The 13,537-nt window shown below is 51.9% G+C and overlaps 1 protein-coding gene across 3 annotated transcripts in view; it reads left to right on the top strand.

The window, feature by feature from the left end:
• Window positions 1-10,280, top strand: part of Blk (BLK proto-oncogene, Src family tyrosine kinase) — a 38,304-nt gene extending 28,024 nt beyond the window's left edge. For 2 of the 3 annotated variants that reach the window (XM_006252188.4, XM_039093550.2), the window contains 8 exons: window positions 241-344; window positions 1,486-1,632; window positions 1,974-2,126; window positions 3,029-3,208; window positions 4,236-4,312; window positions 6,945-7,095; window positions 8,701-8,832; window positions 9,370-10,280. In XM_006252188.4, the coding sequence (XP_006252250.1) occupies window positions 241-344; window positions 1,486-1,632; window positions 1,974-2,126; window positions 3,029-3,208; window positions 4,236-4,312; window positions 6,945-7,095; window positions 8,701-8,832; window positions 9,370-9,575 (1,150 nt within the window). In that variant the 3' untranslated portion in view covers window positions 9,576-10,280. The remainder of the gene's footprint in view (window positions 1-240; window positions 345-1,485; window positions 1,633-1,973; window positions 2,127-3,028; window positions 3,209-4,235; window positions 4,313-6,944; window positions 7,096-8,700; window positions 8,833-9,369) is intronic. The other variant, NM_001025751.1, reaches the window with a different exon arrangement.
• Window positions 10,281-13,537: the final 3,257 nt, after the last annotated feature.

Below are 13,537 nucleotides of genomic sequence, written 5' to 3'. Positions count from 1 at the left end.
ATGCCAGGGGACAGTGGTGGGCCAGGAACAATTTTGCAGACTAACACTAATGGAGGTTACCTAGCCCATGTTCTTGCTTCGTTCAGGGAAAATGTGAGCCTAGAAGCTGATGGGAGATGGGATGGGGTGGGGTTGCAGGGCCTTAGGAGCCATCTAACTGAGCAGGATGTGAGGAACATCTCAGGATCAACTTAGGGGTGTCACCAACTCTGAGGCTCACCCACTCTTGCCGTTTTCCAGATGGTTCTTCAGGACCATTAGCCGGAAGGATGCTGAGAGGCAGTTGCTGGCTCCAATGAACAAAGCCGGCTCCTTTCTCATCAGAGAGAGTGAGAGCAATAAAGGTGGGTTCAGGAGGCTCGCCGCCCCCTTGCTGTGTGTGCATGGTCCTGGGAAGCCCCACAATGGCTTTGGTCCAGAGTAGCAGGGATACCTGCTCCATGGCTTCTGTCCCATGTCCCTTGTTACAGTGGTCACGAACTAGTGGACTGAGGCAGATAGGGGCTAAGAAAGGAAAGGCACCAGATAGCCTTCAGTTCCCTGGCATTTTTTTGGAACCAAAGAGTCAAGATTGGAGAATCTGACTGAGAAAGCATCTCAGTCAGAGTGGCAGGTCACAGGAGGCTGGGAAAGAGCAAGGCCTATGGCAACATCAAGGTGTGATGGACAGCAGTACAGACCCTTTGTGTCCCTTTGCAAATAGGCTGTGAGAGACAGATTGGCAAGGAAAGATACAAGAGGAGAAAAGTCTTGAGATGAGGAAAGCATCCAAAACAATCAGCAACATAGTATCAAGGTCCTCACACGAAAGGTGTGCAGGCCTGACCCCTTGTGGCGGAGGGTGGGACTGCTCCTCAAAGATGTGTCCGTGGGAAGGGTGGGATGCCCCCCCACCCCAAGCCTACTTCTAACTCTTCTCCTAACCTCCATTTAATGGCCTCATTTCACAACTAATTTGAAAATGGGAGATTCTGTGGTAGCCACAGGGCTGGACAGAGGCATTTTATAAAAGCTCAAGGAAACAAACTTCTTGGCAGGAGGGAAATTCTTTATTCTTGTGTGCCTTGCTTCCTTGTCTATACAAAAATGTGAACACAGACTATAAAACACAGTGTGAGAGAAAGGCCTCTGGTGAATGGTTTGCTATGCTTCTGGGAAAGGCATCTGCACTGGAGGCCCTGATTCTCTGGGGGAAGCCATCATCCTTCAAATCAAAGATATTTAAGCTCCACGTCCTCTGGAGACCTTTCACTTCTCAGTATTCCAGGCACCCATATTTGGATGAGAAACAGTCCTGTTTCCTGAGTCCCTGGCAGTTTAGGGGCTTGAAGGGAAGTCTGGGTCAGACAGCCAATAGGGAGTGTTCTGGGAGAGTGTTGAAACGTCTGAGAACTGAATACAGAATTTGGGAACCTTTTTTCACATCTCATAAGCCCCAACTATACTTACTTTGTCTTACTTCAAATGTGTCTATTAACCCTCTAGGTGCCTTTTCCCTATCTGTGAAAGACGTCACCAGCCAGGGGGAGATGGTCAAGCACTATAAGATCCGCTCACTGGACAATGGAGGCTATTACATCTCGCCCCGGATCACCTTCCCCACCCTCCAGGCCCTGGTGCAGCACTATTCTGGTAAGAGGTGTTGGGGTAGGGGCTTCCCTGAGGAATCCCTGGGGTCTCTACCGCATGACCCTAAACTGTGTGAATCAACTGGGTTGGGGTCCTCCAAACCAGACTTAAGGACGTGCCAACTTTCAGCTTAATCATTTGGAGATCAGAGGCCTAGTGCTTCATAGGGGCTCCTCGGAATGTAGCAAAAGACCTGCAGTCTCAGAAAGTGCAGATCCCAGACATCAATCACGTCCTGCCTCCCACACGGGAGTGAGACAGGGGACACAGTTGTGGGACAATGTGGTAATTAAGACGTATCTGCTCTGGTGACCTCCAGGACCCTCTTTTCTTCCCTGAAACAGAGAAAGGGGACGGTTTGTGTCAGAAGTTGACCCTGCCCTGTGTGAACCCAGCCCCGAAGAATCCCTGGGCCCAAGACGAATGGGAAATCCCCAGGCAGTCCCTCAAGTTGGTCCGGAAACTTGGGTCTGGGCAGTTTGGTGAAGTCTGGATGGGTGAGTTGTGGCATCCCAAGTTCCCTCTCTCTACTCTCTGTTCTGAGCCTGAAGTGGCCACAGGAGGCAGGCAGCTCCATAGGGACAGCACACCCCCTTTCCTGAGGGGCCTGTGAGGGGTGGAGGCAGGGCTATGTGTCTTTACGGATGAGTTAATAAGTCCAGGTGCCAAAGAACTCACACCGTTACTTTGTCTTCCCTGTAGTGGAAGAGACTCGAATCCAGCTCTCCCAATTTTCAAGCCAGTCCCTCTTATTCTCAGCCTGATGCTGTCTTTGTGGCTGATTTATGTGTACTTGGCCATTTCACTAGGTCCTCTTAACCCCAGCTCTCCAGACATAAGCCATACATCAGATATTGGAGTCAGGAGCTCCAGGGTCTGTGCAAACAGAAGTCATGCTTGCTGGGGTGTGTCTGTGGGAGTCCCAACCCCAGAGGCCACATCATCCTGTCATAGTTGCTGCCTGCTGCTGCTTACTGAAAGCACTCTCCGGGTGTAACATAAGGCCCTTTGTCTTGTTCTACTCTGGTCCATGTCTCAAAACGTCCACTCTGATGCCTCCTTGAGCCTCACGCCCAGAATTGAGGCTCCTCTATCTGGAGCTGCAGACCTGGTCCTCACCAAGGCTCGGCACGTCTGGGAAGAACATTGCCCCAGCATTGCCTTACACACTTGGGTGTCATTCCACACCCCAGACTGCACGAACACAGACTCCAGACACATCCTGAGGCTCCATCGTGGGGTTTTCAGAGACAAGCTAATATCTTGCACAAGATATGAGCTCCCATCATCCCCCGCAGGAACTACATGTTCCAGCTTAGACCTTGGGCCCGAATAGAGTGAAGCTTGAATCTGTGGTCTTCAATGTCTGAATGGCTCCTTCACTCTCCCGCCCTTTCAGGTTATTACAAAAATAACATGAAGGTGGCAATCAAGACCCTGAAGGAGGGAACCATGTCTCCGGAAGCTTTCCTGGGTGAGGCCAACGTGATGAAAACCCTGCAGCATGAGAGGCTGGTCCGTCTCTACGCCGTGGTCACCAGAGAGCCCATCTACATTGTCACGGAATACATGGCCAGAGGTAGGGTCCTCTCACCCTCTACAGGACAGGGCTTGAAGGGCAGAAACAAGAGTGGAACATGCTGGTGGGTTTGCCTGGCCCAGGGGGCTTCTATAGGGGATCTGTAAGCTTTGTCTTATGAGAGGGAAGGCTGAGAAACAAGGTAGAATAGATTTCAGAGAGCTGTGTTCTTAGCTCAGGGGGAGCTCAGTCTTCCAGAGCTCCAGTTTTGCTTCTGGAGTGTGTTTCCCACTCCCAGAGCAAGACCCATGTTTCCAGAACCTGTTTTTTGCTTCTGAAGCACACACATCATGCTTTGAGCCCAATTGCGATCAGCAGAGCCTTGCAAACTTGGAAGAGCTATAGACTGGGGTACTCAAAGGTGGATCTAATAATCCAGTTTCACCTCTTCCTGGTGATGGGAACTTTTGCAAGCCTGTGAACATTTCACAGGGTGGGTGACAAGAGGAATGGGCCTGGGCAGCTTTTGCAGTGCCTCCTCAAACCTGGCTCAGTCTTCGACCTATAGGACCTCATCCCCCATGGCTCTGACATCACTTTTGCTCCTGGAGGTTCTCAATGTTACCATGCTAATTGTAATCCTTGTTACCAAGAGGGGCAGCATCACAGGCTATGCTGGGTGCCTGCCTCCTGGCTGCAGTTTTCGAGAGCACCTCCCAGCCAGTGAGCTCTGTGGAAGAGCCACACTTATTACTTGCCCCAGCTCTCTCTTCTGGTGTTTCCTTGTTAATGCTTGGTCTTCAGGGGGAAGTCTGTCTAGGAGGGGACTGGACCAATGAAGACCCCTAGGAACATCATGCTGGAAAAGAACACTAACCTTAGGCCCAGAGCTAGCCCACTCTAGCTCTGCTGACCCAAGAGACCCTAGTCATGTCCCTGAATTTGACTGAGAACTAACTTTTGGAAGTCTGGGAGCCAGTGTTTCCCAGAAGCATGAGGCTCCTCAGCCGTAGGCAGACCCCTCCACAGACCAAGCCATCAGAGCTAGGCTCTAGCCACTTTGCAGTCACTGTCTTTCTTTTCCTAGGATGCTTGCTGGATTTTCTGAAGACCGATGAAGGTAGCAGATTGTCCCTTCCAAGGCTGATTGACATGTCAGCCCAGGTTGGTGAGCTATGACGCAGAGGAAGCCTCGAGAGCTGATACCCAGCTCTGTGCTTTGGGACTGTACTGGGATTCCCTGGTAGGAGACTGTGCTGTTCAGATGCGGGCTGGACTGTGAAGGACAGAAAGCCTGAAGTAGTGACTATTAAATATGTAGACCCCTAGAGGAGGACAGATAAGAGGCTTTGTTCACTGCTGTCTTCTGCCCTGCTAGCAAGGAACGACAGGTAGCTACTGAAGCTTTATCATCCACCCTTGCCTCTTAGCCAGCAAGAAGAAGATAGAGATAAAAATCCCACCTTCTTTCCTCTAGGAACATGTCCCTCCCACCACCCTTACATTTGCTTTTACATGCCCTCCCTACTCCACTTGCCTCAGTGACCCACTTGGCTGCAAAGGAGTTTGGGAAATGTAGTTCCATTTCTGGGCAGCCATGGGTAGTTCTGTTAGGAAGGTAGAGATGGCAGTGGATGTTGGAAAGCTGGAGAATAGACAAGAGTTTTGTTTAGCGGGTAGGCAGGCATGCTTTGCTCTGATTTCCTTCTCCAATTGCCCGTTCTGTTCCAAGACCCCTAAATCTTGGTACAGCCCTGGAACTGGCCTCAGCCTGCTGAAGCATGAGCCACACTGAGTACAAGGTACAAAACTTTCTAGGGACACCCCCTACACACACACACACACACACACACACACACACACACACACCTACCGTCAGGAATTTTAAGAACCAGGTCTCAGCTGTCCTGAACTGATCGGCCTTTGGTTCCCTTTGAGTTATCCATGTATGGCCCTCTCCAGTCTCTGCTGGGAATGCTCAGAATCAAAATGGGGCAGATCTTTCTCCCTGGGGGATTTCTGCTGAGGGTTCTAACTGGCAGGAAGACACATCTGGTTGCTCTGAGTGTGACTGTTGAAACTGGAACTCTCAGCAAGAAAGCTGTGGTCTGTGGCCAGCCTGTGAGACACAGTCAACACACAGAGAGCCATAAAGGGGAGCCTTCTCGCCCACACTCTAACCCACTTGCCCGCTTTAACTTCCGACCCCTTCCCATACTATCTGCAGCTGCTATCAGCTCAGGAACTGAGGTCACGGTGTCTTTTTTCCACTGAGGTGGCAGAGATCTATCAGTGCAGCTGTTAGGATGGATGCAGAAACTTAACCCTGGCGACTGGCTTTGAGGCAGGCACTGGATGGGCAGAAGCCTGTCCGCCATTCCTTTTTCTTCTCTCTCCTTGCCCTTTCTCTTTTAATCCCGCTGCACAAAGACTCACCCCAAGGGAAAACTGGACCCTCTCCATGTGTCCTCTGCAGCCACAAGAATGTTGCTTCTGTTCAGTGCCCTGCCGTAACTTCTGTGCAGACTGCTTTGGACTCTTCCTATCTGCAGATTTCCAGCCAGTGCTCAGGACTGGCCCTTGTCAGAGGGCATGTCTGCCAAGGCTTTTCTGGACAAGTGGGTGTTATTGACTCTGATCTTGAGTGGTTTGCTGCTCATCGATGGATGAACAAGCCTCATTAGTGCCCTTGGGTACAAAGCACCAGGGAGAAGAACTATATAGAGCCGGGATCCCCTTTCCTCTGTAACATCTTTTCCACAGACACAGATTCACCTCTGTCTTCTATGTTTGTGTAGGGTTTGTTTTCTTTCTAAAGCCGATCAGTGTTAGCTAACATGGTGAGCATCGCCAGGGCTGCCTAGACAGAAGCTGTTTACTCTCTGGCTTTCCAACTCTCCAGCCCTCATGGTCTCGCACTAGCAAATGCATATTGACTGAGTGGTTTCACAAGGGAGCAAATGAGGAGACTCATGCATAAAGCAAGGACTGTGGAAACAGATGTGGGACCAGGGGCTGGCATGTGGCTCGATAGGAGAGGAGTTGAGAGCATATGTACCTAAGTCTCTGGGCAAGTAGGATCCATTCAGGAGCTGACATCCTGCAGGAGCAGGTGAGAGCTGAAGTCACCCTTTCCATCCATCAGTGAGTGACTACAGACTTAATGGCCTGGTACAGGTGCTTGGAACAGACAAAGCTCCTCTTTAGTGACAGTCTCTCCTCCAGGTTCATTCTTGCCCACCTGGGGCAGGTGCAGGGTCAGGGTCTCAGCCATAGTTAGCTTATTCAATATTGGCCCTAACTCTGTGCCCTAGAGATGACTTCTCATGTTCCAGGTCATAACTAGGACCTCTCAGGGAAGTGACCCAGCCCATTGTACATTAGTGATTCCAAGGTGTGACTGACTCCTCTGAGAGAACTGTCCACTGAGGGAGTAGCCCTGCCCTTCTATGCTATGGTGCTATGCCCTACACCCTGTTCGTTATTTCTTCTCCCTGTCTCATGGAGGCTTTCCACAGCCCCAGCCTTCTTTGCTATGCCTAGCCCACAGACCTTGGAGGCAATTGTCTGAAAAGGGAGGACAGGGGTGGAGATGTCAGCCTAGCTGTTTGATGACAGCTTCTCTGCTGGCCTGAGTCTGGGTCTCACGGGAAGGGGTGGGTGCCTTCTCCCCCACCTCACCATGCCCCACTCAGCCCTCTTCCTTCCCACCTGGCAGGGGATGTGAGGCTGGCCTTACTTAAGGGCTGGTAGGCTCCATCCTTGCTGCCCTTCACCGTGTGGCCTGTCCCCTCAGGTTGCAGAAGGGATGGCTTACATAGAGCGCATGAATTCCATCCACCGTGACCTGCGGGCAGCCAACATCCTGGTGTCTGAGACCTTGTGCTGCAAAATCGCTGACTTCGGCTTGGCCAGGATCATCGACAGTGAATATACTGCCCAAGAGGGTGAGCAGAGTGTGCACGCATGTGGGCTTGCGCTCACGCATGCGCACACACACGCGCGCGCACACACACACACACACACACACACACACACACACACACACACACACACTCAACTCCAGGAACTTCTCAACTCCCTGGAGCCCCCTTGGATGTCTCCTTGCTGTTGGAGATGACTAGGGAGACCAATGGACCTTGTGTTTCATCCTTTCCCAGACAGCTCAGCACCTCCTTTCCCTAGATGGCGGGTAGGGTGGCACAGGAGCACCTCGAGCCCCTGGGGAGCCCAGCTGCCTCCTTCCCATCCTAGAGACTCCAGTGCACATGAATCTAGCAATGGGATGGAGAAGTCCTGCACTTCCTTCCCCTTGTCTCACCCGCTGACCCCCAGACAAGGTTGAGAAAGTATTCTCTCCCACCCAGTTCCCATCAACCCCTGTGGAAGGAGGGTGCCAGGGAGCACACTTTGGAAAACGTGGCTCTGACTAAAGCGTGAGCACCCAACCTTTGCTCCTGAAGGGTTGCCATGGAGGGTTCTACTGTGTTACTTCAAGTGAGGAAAACTGACTTTGCAGGGTGATCTGGTGCATTGATCAAGCAAGCAGTTAAATGCATTAATCAGTGGAATCAGGAGGAAAGCCACAACTTGGGGACTGATACCTCTCCTCAGGGGACTTTCGGCTGGTGCCTGGGACAGTGAAACCATCTGGGGGAGGTGGCCAGTGCCACTTCAGTCTGAGGTTGGCTCTCAGTGCCTACTAAGGCTGCAACCATAGTGATATGACTGACAGTGGGCCTTGGTATCCTTCCACACAGTGGCCCTCTGAGGTGTCTGAGTGTCAGGTTTGCCTTTTGCAGGAAAGCACAGAGTGATGCATAGAGCAGTTAAAAACGGCTCACCCACCATGGTCCCTGCTGCTGGACAAGGCTGAGTGAGATAGGAAAGGATGCTTCCACCTCAGACAGACATGCATGGGGCTGGGGACATGGCTCAGTCCCTCCCTGTCACAAAGCCCAGGGTTTCCTATCCAGCAGAGTATAAATGTTGGTGCATGGCTGTGACCCAGCACTCTGGAAGGTGGTGGCAGGAGGTTTAGGAGTTCAAGGTTACCCCTGGCTACTATCGAGTCTGAGGCCAGTCTGGGATACACAAGACCCTGGCTCCAAAACGTCAAAAGCAAACAAAGCAATAAGCCAAATGGATGCATGCATGGGTGACCTTGGCTTTGTTGTTGGTTTGGTTTTTGCTTTTTCTGTTTTGTTTCGTTGGTTTTTAAACACAGGTTTCTCTATGTAGCCTTTGCTTTCCTTGAACTCGCTTTGTAGACCAGGGGGGGACTCGAACTCAGAGATCCAACTGCCTCTGCCTCCTGAGTGCTGGGATTAAAGTGTGCACCATCACCACCCAGTGACATTGACACTGTTTTTAAGGACTCCTAGGATAGCAGCAAGTGACTGTGTCTTCCTATATCCTTGTGTGTGCAGTCTATACATCCTGCAAGACCCCCCAGTGGGAGCAGGCAGAGAGGGGTTGGGGCTGCTGTGGGTTGGGATGGGGTGGGGGGTAGAAGGTTGGCAGTCCCTGGAGCTGCTGCGTTTTCCTGGCAGGGGCCAAGTTCCCCATCAAGTGGACTGCCCCAGAAGCCATCCACTTCGGGGTGTTTACCATCAAGGCTGATGTGTGGTCCTTTGGAGTCTTGCTGATGGAGATTGTCACATATGGGCGTGTTCCCTACCCAGGTAGGCACAATTCCTGTGCTCCTCACTGTCCCCCTGGGACATCCTGATGGTGACTCCCCAGGTTCACTGTCTATGGGTATGTCATACTGGTGAGAGCAGAGTTCTGTCACAGAGACTGAAGCCCAGACCTGCACACTCGTGCACACATGCAAGAGAGGGCAGAGGGAGGGGGAGGGTAGGAGTAGGGAGGGGAAAGGAGTGCGATGGGAAGGGGAGATTAGAATGGAATTAGATGGCATCAGAGCCAGGCATCATAGCTCAAGCTTGTGATTCTAGCACTTGGGAGGCTGAGACAGATAGATCTTGAGTTCAAGGCCAGTCTGGCCTATACAAGAAGAACCCTGTCTGAAAAACCAAAGTGGTACTCCGCTACGGACACCTATGTGACCTGCCAGGGTTACGCTGGCCATAGCGTGTCAGAGCCTGCTCTCTCCCTTCTAGTGCTGGTTTACTGCCGTCCCACCCCCATCCCCAGGGCCAGTGACTGCTCTCCTGGAGCACCACCTGCCCTGAAGCTCCCTGTCCACTCTCCTGCAGGAATGAGCAACCCTGAGGTCATCCGTAGCCTGGAGCATGGCTACCGAATGCCATGCCCAGAGACATGTCCGCCTGAGTTGTACCATGACGTCATCACTGAGTGCTGGCGAGGCCGACCTGAGGAGCGGCCTACCTTTGAGTTCCTGCAGTCAGTGCTGGAGGACTTCTACACAGCCACGGAGGGCCAATATGAGCTGCAGCCTTAGCAGCAAATAGGCTCTTCAGTGTTCCCTGCCTGAGTCTCCTTCCTGCTGGACTCTTGACTTTGAGTTAATATGTTCCCATTTAACTAGCTCTTCTTTCAGACTAGGTAGGCTGCAGAGTCGGGGTGGAATGGCGGGCCTGCTTCTCAAATGAGGGAGCCAGGAGACAAGGGTGGCTTCGTGGTGGGGCATGGACTCTCAAGGTACAACCTTGGTCCACTCTTGCCTTGGCCCACCCTTCCCTGGCTGTGTGCCTTTGGGCAAGTTACTTAGCTGCTCTGTGCCCTCCATTCCTTGAATGTAACACAAAGAAGGATTGGGTTAGAACTTACCTCCGGGGGTTGGGGATTTAGCTCAGTGGTAGAGCGCTTGCCTAGCAAGCGCAAGGCCCTGGGTTCGGTCCCCAGCTTCGGGGAAAAAAAAAAAAAAAAAAAAAAAAAAGAACTTACCTCCAGTTGCGTTCAGACCCAGGATGATTCCGAGAGCGGGTCTGGCAGGTTAGCAAAGGACAGTGTATGAAGCCCTCATAACCCAGAAGGCAGCTAGTGGCTGGCGATCGATCAGAGAGTTCCCATTTCTCTCACCTTGAAAGACTCGACAGCAGGTGCCTCCCTGTCTGCTGCTCCAGGTAGCCCTGGCTGTATGACACCCCCACCCCCACGCCCGCACACTTTGGGACTTTTCTATAATAAAGTCATGAGAGTTTTACTGTTTCCCAGGTCTTTACCGGCGGCTGATCAGATGTGGCACACAAGGTGGTGGGGGATTACCTTACCCCCTACCCCCAGCAAAGGACGCTGGCGTGACTGACATTGTCTTTCCTGGCCAGCAGGTGGCGATCTCACCCCACAAACCCCGTGTCTGGGCCTCCAAGGAAGCAAGCTCCTTGAGTTTCCCTAGAACATGGACAGAAAGCAATGAGATGAGGTGGTCATCTCCTCAAGTGTGGTGCTTCTCTCGCCTGTTTTTCTGTCTCTGATTCATCCTGTTTTGTTTATATAGGCTGGGGGGGGGAGGGTTAAGTTTATAGAAAAGTAAGTGGAAAGGGTCCAGTCTCCATAAATCCTCAACCCTTTTAGATGCCAACACCTTGCAATAGTGAGCCCACTTGCTCCCTGAGAGGGGCTGGGATCAACACACTTCACACTTGGGTTCACACTCTACCAAAGCACAGTTGCCCAAATTATACAGAATAGCCTTCCTGGCCTCGGAATCCCCCAGTATCTCCCCTGACCCTGAGATTACAGGCACCCACGCTTATGTTTGGCTTTTTACATGAGCGCTGGCGGTTCACACTCAAGTCCTCATGTGCGCAGGATAAACGCATCCCCCCCCCACACCCCCCCAAGCTCTATCCACGGCCTGTGGCTTCCTATTTAATCATCCCCAGCTATTACTGATGACGGCCCACGATCCCGACTTTTGCAGCTGAGCTGAGTGAGCTACTGAGGAATATTATTTCCCAGGAATTCTGGCTCTGTGAGAACTCCCCATGACTTTTCCCAGCTCTGTGGTAGAGGTGACATCAAATGCTGGCTTACTCTCCCCACAAGGGGTCGCACTTTGCCCGCACTGAATGAAGGAGGGTCCCGGGTGTTGTGGTTCACCCATTTATTCAGGACAAAGAACCTTCCATATCCCAATCAGCAGGTCTAGTAGGAGAGTTGGGGAGGGATTTGTAAAGAAAAAAGAGGGAAGCAGAGAAAATAGGACCGGGAAACACATGGGGTGGGGAGCGCTAGTGGGAGGGGAGGTGTCTGTGGAGTGCAGTGTTCTCCCAACACAGTGGTGGCCATGGGAGCCACTGGCAAGGGGACTACATCTGAAAGATCTGGTCATATGATGGTTGCCTCCTTACCCAGAGTCAGGTGAAGGATACAGACTAAGCCTGGGGACCCTAGGACCATTCTTACCTGAGACAGGCATTTGCTTTCCTAGAACCTGGCCACACCACTGGGTGAGAGCAGGTTTCTGGGATCAGGTAAATCCCAAGTTCAAGTCAAAGCACTTCCTCCCACAGGATATGTGGTACAATGATTCACACCTCTGAACCTCAGTTTCTTCGTTTGGGAAATGGGCACACAGCAGGTGTGTCTTGTTCTGAGCCTTCATCTCAAAGGGATAAAGAGACAGAGAGACAGTGCGAGAAGCAGCCCAGGAAACAGGAGAGACACACAGACCTCCCACAGGCTCATTGGCATAGCCCACATCAAAGTTGAGTCTGAGTTGAACATCATTAAAGAAAGGTTGACACCTCCACACTGTTTAGAATATCCAAACTATGCAAATGGAACCTTTATAAACAGTCAGCATCAGAGTATGAGGTGCCAGTTTACGTAACCCTGGGAAGCCCTGAGGCACAGAAAGGCTAAGTTAACTTACTATGCAGCTGGTAAGAGGCACCCATCTGTGGAGAGAGAATCTGATGATGTCAGGGTTAGGATGCTCACCTTGCGCTGCAACAGGAGAGAAGGAGTAAGTCTCCTCTGGTCTCACACAGTCCTTGCTGATTGATGAAGTTCTTGTCTTCCTTGTTTGCCTTGTAAAGGATATTGGACAGAATAGTCCCACTCCAACACACTTTCTGGAAACCTCTTGTCTATTCCAGAATGAGCTCGAGCCTCTCATAAGTGGGAAATTAAGGTCAAATGAGGTGTTTTCCTGAGGACCTGGGGTGGGTGGCATGGGGGAGTCTGCTTGGCCAGTTACATCAGCGTCTTGACGGCAGAGGGTGGCATGCTCTGGGTTCTTCCGAAAGCGGAAATGTGATGAAGTAGACGTTTATGAACTCTCCAATCAGACTGGCTGCTCACTGAGAAGTCCTGTTCCCTAGGTGCTTCCCTTAGGAGAAAGAGCACAGGGTGGTGTGTTTAAAACAGGCATGCCTACAAACAGAGCTGCATTTGGGACAGCACAGCAATTCAGTGTGTAGGGCCTTCCCGTGCTGAGTCTGGCCTTGGATGTCTTCACTCATCTAGACAGCAGACAGGAAGAGACACCCAGACTGTGGTTATCACTGTACCCCTAGGAAGTGGGATGGAGACCTTCAAGCCCAGCATTGACTTAGTGTCTAGCACTGTAGAGCGCAGCCTTGGGGGACAGAGGATAACATTCATATGAGAAATGAGAAGCAGGGGTGTACCCCAGGTATCAAGCAAACTACAGCTCAGGCCGGGGGCTGAGGGGCCACAAAAAATAACAGGAAGGAACCAAGAAAAGGAGAGGCAGGTCCTGCTGCGGCCTCTAGCCTGGCTAGCTCTGAGGTTGGATGGGGTCCCAGCTATCCCTGGGACCATCCCATGATTCATAGAGTCACATCCCTGCCTACTATCACTGGAGAGCATCCAGGACACTGTGCTGAGTTAAACCTGAGGGTGCGCAGGCCCTATAGCTGTCATGGAAGGTGGTGACTTTATTACCTCCCGAGGTCACACTTAACCCCAAGGAGAAACATCCAGGAATAAGACAGGGCCTCTCCCAAGGGGACCATCTGTCTTCACTCACTCCAGGAAGCAAAGATACTGGGCTCCTGGAGTGCTAGGACATTCTCCAGGCCAACAGTGCCACCTGTGTGTCACTGTGCCTAGGCCTCAGACATGTTCTCTTTTGGCCACTCCCATGGGCGCATCGACTGCGGTCCTGCTCTCGTTTTGCCAATGGGCAAACCAAGACTCTGAAGGTGAGCCTCCCGCTGGTCTTCCTTGCTGGGACCCTGACAGGTGGCTTTCCCTGACTCTGCAGTGCCCTCCTTGGCTACTGTGTCCTGAGAGACGTGGAAATGGTTAGCACAGAAAACTGTAGCCTAGGCAGAGGTGGCCTCAGGATCCCCATGGCCTGACCTCAGCCCTTGCCTGCCTTGCCATGCATGGGTCAAGCCATGGAGGATCTAGCTAAGAAGAAGCCACCCTCGGCTCTGCCTCAGCTGGGCCGGGGAACCCTGACCAATTGCTTTTCTTCTCCATCTC

Source organism: Rattus norvegicus, chromosome 15, assembly GCF_036323735.1.
Source record: "Rattus norvegicus strain BN/NHsdMcwi chromosome 15, GRCr8, whole genome shotgun sequence".
Classification (NCBI taxonomy): Eukaryota; Metazoa; Chordata; class Mammalia; order Rodentia; family Muridae; genus Rattus; species Rattus norvegicus.
Note: the sequence above shows the minus strand (reverse complement) of the source record. Positions and strands in the feature narration are given on the sequence as shown.